The sequence below is a fragment of the Phoxinus phoxinus genome (assembly GCF_949152265.1).
Source record: "Phoxinus phoxinus genome assembly, chromosome: 5".
In the NCBI taxonomy this organism is placed as follows: Eukaryota; Metazoa; Chordata; class Actinopteri; order Cypriniformes; family Leuciscidae; genus Phoxinus; species Phoxinus phoxinus.
The window spans coordinates 8,386,224-8,395,248 of NC_136880.1; the positions used below are offsets into that span (position 1 = coordinate 8,386,224).

General features: G+C 40.1%; 1 protein-coding gene across 1 annotated transcript; it reads right to left on the reverse strand.

The window, feature by feature from the left end:
• Positions 1–6,078: 6,078 nt before the first annotated feature.
• On the reverse strand, positions 6,079–7,473 carry LOC306999608 (uncharacterized protein C14orf93 homolog). Its single transcript, XM_079614435.1, has 4 exons — positions 7,345–7,473; positions 7,137–7,228; positions 6,896–7,014; positions 6,079–6,537 (listed from the first exon to the last, which is right to left on the reverse strand). The coding sequence occupies exons 2-4, from the start codon at positions 7,198–7,200 to the stop codon at positions 6,259–6,261; spliced, it is 462 nt and encodes a 153-aa protein (XP_079470561.1). The 5' UTR covers positions 7,201–7,228; positions 7,345–7,473; the 3' UTR covers positions 6,079–6,258.
• Positions 7,474–9,025: the final 1,552 nt, after the last annotated feature.

A 9,025-nucleotide genomic window follows, 5' to 3' on the forward strand; every position in this document is an offset into this window, starting at 1 on the left:
CACCAATATGTGATTTCCATTTACGTAGTTCGGTAACACTTTATTTCGATGGTCCACTTTAGACATTCTATTAACCAAAAGTAATTTCGCAATTCCTTGTGAACTAACTCTCATTATCGTATTAGAAGACTGACTGCCTTATATCTGCTAACACTTTATTTTGATGCTCTTAAACAGACATTCAACTGACTATAAGTAACTTTGCACGTAACTAACCCTAACCCTACCCCCAACAGTCTACTAATACTCTACTAAAACTCTGAGAGTTAGGTGACACATAGGTGCAACATTACTTATTGTTATCAATATGTTATCAACGGAAAGTCTATAGGGGACTGTTGAAATATAGTGTAACACTTGAAACAACTGTAAGTACTGTATCTCGGTACAGTCTCAAATCATTAATGGGACTCTATTTTGGACAAATTTAGCTTTGCAGACAAGGTGATCCCAGAACGCATTGAGACAACTTCTTCATTTAAAAGTGTCCATAAATTAGATCCATCCGGTTAAATGGGTCTTTGTGTGCTTATTAGAGAATTGACAGTTTAGCAACATGTTAATGCCAAACTCTATTGGAACCAACTATGACTGTTGAGTGTCCCAAATGTTTCATGTTTGAAATGTCATTTTAGCTGCCTGTGTAGATAGTAGACAACGGGTCACTGGGTTTTGGAATAGAGACGCTGATCATCTGGTATCTCTTTTGGTTCCAGTTTCATGGTGAATAAAACGTTGTGCCTCTTCCACTGAATGATATTTCACTGATGACCCTTCAAAAATGCTGGATGAGTCTTAAACTTTGTCAGGCATCATTTCTTTTCATCTTTCCTGTGCCTCTCATTACACTTTATATCTGCACTACAGACTGAACAAATATAGTGCACTGCAAGTTTCCATAAAACAAATAATTTAGAAAAAAAAGAAGAAAAAAGTTGATTTTGTTGCTCAGAACTTTCTTATCAGTAACTATTTATTAAAGAAACATGGATTATGATTTTATGCAAAATAAAGAGGGAAAGTGATTTAGAGAGACAGCGAGCCATACAGATGGAGAAACACTTGATGCACGGGAGTTCAGCTCAGTTCTAAGGAAGTGGTAGAAGCTTATTCCAAACCGTTCCTCGTGTTTCTCATTCAAGCTGAACTCGTTTGATTGATAGACACAAATGAAGTGTGTTGTCTGGGTGATGCAATAAACACACTCGTTTGTCCTCCATAGTTGGCTGTTTACTTCTGTAAAGGCCTTGTACACATATTCTCTACCAAATTATTCTTAATGTTGTTCATATTTAGGGGCTATTTGGAACATTAAGATTTTTAACCAGGGCAATATAAATGTAGAATGGTCAAAGGTGTCCAAATCGAAAGATCTCACATTCATGTCTCTGTGATATTCTGGTCTCCAAATATAACTCTAGCCCCTCCTTAAATATAAAATTTTTGCACTGTTTTATCATACACCAGGCAAAAGGTGTAAGACCTGTCACCTAGAAAAGTAATAGCCGACCTCCAACCAACCTCATAATTGAGGCATCTCTAATGTTCGTAGCACAAACAGCGCAGGCCAAGTTATTATAGTAAGATGGTAAAACTGACCCTTCACTTAGTAAGCACCACTGATAAAACATAAATGATTAGTGTACTTTAATGGTGGGTGTGTGCCGAATATCCTGTAGTGCAGTAAGGCATTATAGTGTGCTCACAGAGGACTCTTGTGAGCAGAGTGCAGGTGATATTTACATTTAAAATTAAAAGTAAATTAGCTCAGAACTCCAACTCAAGAAGCATGTTGGGGTCATTGAGTCATCCAGTGCTGAGGTCCTGCGCTCTCTTGAACCTCACCCAGAGCACTGGGGCAGGACCCAGGGGAACGTCATTCATTGCCCCGAGGATTTGGTTAGGTGGGAGGCCAGGTTTTCCTGGTATTTCGCCACAGCCCAGTAAATAAACAGAGTCCAGCTGCAAAGGGCTCAGCGCAGCTTCAAGAAAGAGAGTTGGGGATAAAAGAGTGAGAGGAGGAGATCTTAGTTCACCTCCCAGTCAGAGGGGGTCCCTGTCCTCTCAGGCAGGAGAGGGGGATAGGAACTGGGGGGGTCTTGTATGGAGAGGTAATTGCCAGCGAAACCTGAGCAGCTCTTAAGCGGCATTGCCATAAACTTGGGGTCGTAAAGTGAGCACCTCCCATGTAGTCGTGCAGTAAAAACACACAAGGTCTTGAGGCTCCTGCTGGCCGAGGAAGATTCAATGGACAGCACAGGGACGTCTGATCTAAGAGGAGGTGCACTTCTGCTGACAACTCACACTGTCTCCTGATAAATTCATTGTTTTATTTGTTAAAAGTCTTTCCTTTGTAAGGATTTTTTTTTTTACAATCACTTTACCAATTGATTCCTTTATTGGTGTAGATGAGGTGGTGGTGTTAGACTAATAATTATCATGTGTGCTTTTTAACATATCCCTCACCACGTTTTTCCTGGAAATCTATTAGAATAGGAATCTTTTGGTTCATTATTTTAATTAGTGTTCTGAAAGTCATTTTGGGGCGAAAACCGCATGCTAAACTCCAGCCGTAATGGGAATTGTCCATTCTTAAACGTGCGTCTTGACAAAAGGAAATTCAACCAAGGTCATTTGGATCCTGCCACATGTTCTTAAGCACTGTTCTGGAAGTCCACCAATTCTCCATGTCAGCCCTAAATTGGGCCTGTCGTTGTGTTTTAGGGGATTTTAGCCGAGGCCTGGCCTGGGCCCCTTGTGAAAAGTGCTTCCCTCAGCAGTTGCCTGTCTAGGCCCACTTCCTGTGCCTCAGCCTCTCTTTTTCTCAGTGTTATTGAGCCTACCAAATGGCCCCGATTTTCACCGGTGGTCTCCACCTAATAATCAGGATGATGGACATGTTCCATTGCTCATGGCCTTGGGTTCCACCAGAAGCACACCAGACCAGGCCAGTCCTTTTGTACAGTAACAGTTGATTGGAAAGAACAAATTAGTCTTTTGCAGAGCCTTAATTTCAACATGGAATGCATTAGAGTGTAATTACATTTAAAAAGTCTAATTAAGTAAAATAAAAAATTATATGGTCATCAGTTGCAAAGGGGGTAGTTTTTTTTCCCCCTGTGTTTTTGAAGAAAGGCAAGAGTTTTGTGTGGCAAGGGGGAGGAAGGTAACAGGAGAAGAGGAGTTAATCTGGATCAGTTAAGGAGTGTTTACACCACAAATGAGCTCTGAATATTCTCCAGTGCATTTAGGGGGAATTAGAGTTGCAGTGGGATAATGAGGTATATGAGACTGTGATTTACACCAGGCACAAAAGAATGTCAAGCACAAATAAACACAAGTATGATGTATGAATGGGGTGAACGCGGACCCTTTTAACTTACTGTAAGTGGACAAAATCCAATTTAACCACCTGGGAAACTGAAAAGGGGGGAAATTGTGGAAAAGTTGGATATTAGAGTAAACATTTGGTGATGAGTGCTAAAAAAAAATAATGGCATAAGTCAGCATGTTAACTTTATTAAAAATGAAAAAAAAAATAAAGAGGAAACATATTCATAATTTAACATTACCCACCATTTATTCCAGTCCAGATCTTATCCACTTAGAATCCTAGATGCTTACACAGAATTTAGTGGGAACAGAAATGATGTAACAATAAATGTCTGTCAGGGGACAGACATTCTCTTTGTCCTCACTGACCATGTACAGCCATATTATGCATACACACACATTCCCATAGCTATTGCCCTTGTTCAGACACCTCTAACAAGGTCTTTTCTGAAACTGATCCACAGTCACTCCCCGAGGAGTCTTGAGCTCGCTCTGGGCGGTCTGTCTGTGCCTCTCCCAGAACTTCACCCCAGTACTCCATCCATCCAATCAAAACACAGCAATCCAGAACTCTTGTTCCAGATCAAACCAGGCCTGTGTCTTTTTTTTTTTTTTTTCTCTGTGCATTTTTTTCTTGTTCTATTTATATTCAGGGACATTCCAGAGAATATTAGTAATGATCAGATCCAATAAAAGCAAGGACTGCTATGTTCTCTACATTCTCCTGGTCCTCAGAGGAGATCTGAGTGATGAAGGCCCTCGGGGGCCACCTCAAGGAGGCGATAAGAGTCCTGAGGCTGACCTCCCAAACAGGGTGTGCTCTTCCAGGCACTGAGTGCTCACAAGACTGTTCTGTTTTGTGTTCTTATACCTTGGTCAAATGCTATGCATCTTGGCATCGTCTAAACTTGCTACTACAAAGGATGTTTAAACAACTTTATACCTAAATACATGACCTTAAATACCTTGAGCTTCATCACACAACCACCACATTGTACATGTGGAGTAAAGCACACTACAGACAATGCTGCAAATTAAGTCAATGTAGTCACCACAAATACGTACCTGAACAAGTGAATGACAATTGAACAAGCATGGGCGAATTGACGACCCAAGTAGTCACATCCTTGTGAGTTTTCTGACCACGGAGGCCCAGAGAGTCTGATCCCTGGTAATGTGGCTATGAAGGCAGAGATCTTAGTCTGGTTAGGACTGTTTTTGGTGCATACAACTCAGCAGATCCAAGCTTAGGCATGCAATCCCAGGGTTACTGTGTGTGTCCAGATGAACCACACACTGGCACATATTAGCAAGAGTGGTTGCTGCTCCCTGAGCTGCATGTAACCACCCAGGTCGAAAAAAAAATAAATAATAATGGACTGCTTCCCACAATCCCAACTCAGGCTCATTGGAAAAACGCAAAATACGTACTAATACGTACATATCACTGCAGTTTCCAACAGAAATGAACACTAGATACAGTAAAACAGCAAGCACTTTTAATCATTTTCACACACAGTTATGATTACAGGGGCAGATTATGGATTAATAAAGATTTGTTTTCATGCGGTTCCTTGCACAATTATGTTATGACCTCAAAAGACTTTTTACCATAGTGCGTGATTTGTAAACAAATTCGGTTGTATCATTAACCATCTCCATATGTTGTACTTGTGATTTGAGTACGAATCCCGTGAAAGACAAGTCACGATAAAAGAAACAAGCTAAAATGGCACGGTTACAGTTACGTTTTATGTCACATTTCCTTTTGTTAACACTATCGGGTAGGTTTAGGGTTTTGTGTAGGTTTACATCCTTTTAAATGGAGTATTAAAGCTTTTAGCGCCACACACCGGACATTTCACTTTGAAACTGTCATGAAACGTGCACGACGCAACGTATTTTGCGTTTTGCAAAAATGTTGCCACGGGTACCTTTTTCTAATGAGCTTGTGCTGCACAATCCATTCTTCACAAGCAGCTGAGATAATCCGAATAAAGAGGCCACAACACTGCATGAAAAGAGGTGTATCCGTACTAGGAAACTCCTGTATACACCACTGATTTTCGGAAGTATCTACTAGTTCCACTGAGGGTAAACTTCTAATTCCACCAAGTTAGGAAACTCCCGTAATGATACCAATTCGGATGTATCTTGCTGAAGGGATATCCCCGTGGTATATGCAGCCATTTGTTGCCATGGCAAGTAATCCCCTGAAGAATGTTGTCAGGAGACATTTTCACACCTCAAGAGGCCTTTCACTTCACACCTTGACACACCTCTGCTGTCCTTATTGGTGTTTTTCTCAATATTGATTGGTTGTTTTAAAAAAACACACCCCAAACCCTAAAAAACTATTGGGACAGTGACCTGTCAATTTCCTGATACTAGTATTTGATTGGTCACGGTTTTCATTTAGCCCAACCCAAGCCCTCATAGCATAGTGACTTGATTGGTTTTGGCCAGCTATGTTAATAAACTATAACCACCCCACCTACTATACAACCCAACCCCCTCAAAAATGGAAAACAGAATGGATTCAGAATTTCTTTTTATTAAAATTAAACCAAAACACTTAAAGCATTAAATATATAAATAAAGCATTAAATATATAAATAAAACTATAGGAACTTTACAGAGGGGAAAGTACTTTTATAAAATTTAACCAAACACAAGCAATATTATAACAGTTACAGAATATAAAACTAAATAAACTACTTAATATGTACACACAGCACAAAGTATTTAAAATATAACCAAACACAGCAAACACAAACAATATTAAAAGAAAATAAGTTGCAGAATATGAAACTAAATAAATCTAACCTAATATGTATACAAAGAATAAGATCAAATAGAAGATAATAAGTGAAAATGTGCAGTTTGTGGTGCAATTATTAAAATTGCAAAACCAGAGCAGTTTAGTTAAAGTTGAAGAAAGGAAGGTCCATCATGTCCATTTCCATCAGCCTTAACACGCTGATGATGCAAAATAGTGTAGCGCATGTCTGCCTCCAATCTGCGCTGAAGCTCCTCACAAAGTTCTGACAATTGTGGGTTCCTGTGAGATGGAGACCTCACAATCCACACTGGCCTTCCATCAACAATGGCATCCTCCTCGTCAGACATCAGCTCCACTGTTGCAGTCTGCCAAAGCTCTCTCTCTGCATCAGTTTGAACAACCTTGGACCTGGAATCCAGCAACTGCAAAACACAATGTGTTATCCACTAAAAACACCCAGAAATGTATCAAACTTAAAGGAATAGTTCACTCAAAAATGAAAATTCTGTCAATGTACTCACTCTCATGTTGTTACAAACCAGTAAATGTCTTTGTTCTGATAACCACAAAAGATGGAAAGTTTATAATCCAACCAATCATGAGCCCCATTGACTTTAAAGTAGAAAAAAATACTATGGAAGTGATTGGAGCTCATGATCAGTTTGATTTCAAACATTCCTAAAAATATTTTCTTTTGTGGTTATCAGAAGAAAATAACAGAATTTTCAATTTGGGGTGAACTATCCCTTTAAAGACAAGTTGATGAATTTCTACACTTACCCGTCTTTTCCTTTGTCGGTTTTTAGCTCCTGTTTTAATGGCATCTCTTAGCTGGGACTTTTCTGGCTGAGACAAATTATACTTTCTCCGAAGTGTTTCAAAGTATGTCTTGCAACACGCTGAATAAAAGACAATTCAGATAAGTGACAGAAACTACACTATTGAAATCATAAGATGGACAAAATATAAGAGACTAAAATTATGGACATTAAAATTGTTAAACAAACATTTTAAAAATTACCTTGTATACACTCAGGGTCTGCATCTGCAAAAGTTATTTTCAATTCCTCTAGCAGATAAGTCATGACTGCTTGGTTACGAGGCAAACTTATTCTGTGTGGAAAGAGAGAAGTGTGTCATTAAATGCATTTAAAAGGAATATGTAAAACCCCATAAACAGCATGGCCCACAAAGGCCAAATAAACATAGCAGAAAAACAGCAGTCTTACCCAGTTTGTGGATCATATTTATGTGGGTTGTTTTACGAATTGTGAAGGCGCCTTAGAGCTTCCTGTAACATTGAATGAAAAACGCTTTAATACATGCACACATAACGTTACATTGGCTGGAAACAAAAGTTTTCAAACGACGTTGTGTAACTTACAGATGAAATAAAACTCAACTTACCGCAATGCCTTTGTCTTTATCCTTTTATGTAATGGCTCTTCCCGCGGTCTTTGTTCCTCTTGCGGTCTTTGCTCGTCAAACTTTCGCTCAAGAGCATAAAGACGCTGGATAGCATCTTCGAGAAGAACAGTGTTTGCAGCTTGCTTCTCCATCAAACCCTCAAGCTGTACCTCCATCAAACCCTCAAGCAAACCTCCACAATACTGTATGTGCTGTCTTTACGAGACATTGTCCCCTACCCCCCACCCAGCTCTGAAAACAGAGAAGGTACCTCTACCTGGGGGTCATTAACATATAAAAAGCCCTTCACACCTCACACCTCACACCCACCCCTCCTTACAACCAGCTGTAAGGATTCCTGGAAACTTCCACCAGTTCCTATATACATCCACATACGTAAGGTTTCTGGATGTTTCACGAGTTTACTTCTGTGTATTACCTTTCCAAGCACTCTGCCTCATTTATCTGGCAAACCTACAGTTTAGCAGAGATTTCCCATCCCGTATTTGTCCGTATACAGCTCTTTTCAAGCAGTGCAAGTTATGACTGAGTCAACTGAGGCAATAGCTTTACTTTACTTTACTTTAAATTGAGGTAACAATACCAGCCTCTAGTTTGATGATTCTGTTGTCTACATACCCAGCAGATATGAGTCCAGAGATGAACAGCTTTCATGGACACACATCCTAGTGTTTGTAGACTATGCAAGAAAAAAATAAGTTTTTCATGTAGGTCTATTCATTGAGATAATGAAAAACAATGATTCTCTTCTAGTTTTAAGATATATTGTAGTAGATTGGCTGGTGCTTTGTAAATACTCAAAAGTGTGGTGTTTGAGGATGGACACACTCCACTTGGAAGAGCAGTTCCCTTCTATTGATTTGACTGATCCATCATCAAGCAAGTGTCAGTGTTAATATGGTTGGATTGCTAGAATATGCAAGAAACATGTTTGTAGCGGCATGCATACATCAGACCTTCACTCGTAGGTGACCGTCCCTAAACTCACTCGTCCCTAAACTCTACAGTCATTTTACATTTCTTTCTTCCTGGCAGTTCTTCCACTTTCCCACTTGTGAGGCCTGTGTCACCCAAAGTCCAGCAGTCTCTCCTGGCCTGGCCGTAGATCTCGTGAAGCAACTGAGGTGGAGGAACACGTCTTTCCCGTCTCTTAAACAGGAACTCCAGGAGTCAGTGGAGCAGCCCTGAGATGTGTTCTCCAGGACCCACCGGCAGGCCAGTGCAATCCATCATCACACCCCCTGGAGGACTCGTCAGGCAGAAGCCCTGCTGTGGGCCAGAGCTACGCGAGGAACTAAAAGAATGAAACAGCTGGGAATTATAGAGGAATCTGGTAGCTTGTGATCAAGCCTTATTTTGGTGGTCAACGAATGCAAAAGCACCTTCTAGTTTGAGATCAACAGCTAACCCATGTCAATATGGATGAACCCATTGACTCCTAAATGTAAGAATACCCCACACAATATGAATACCTTCAAGGTG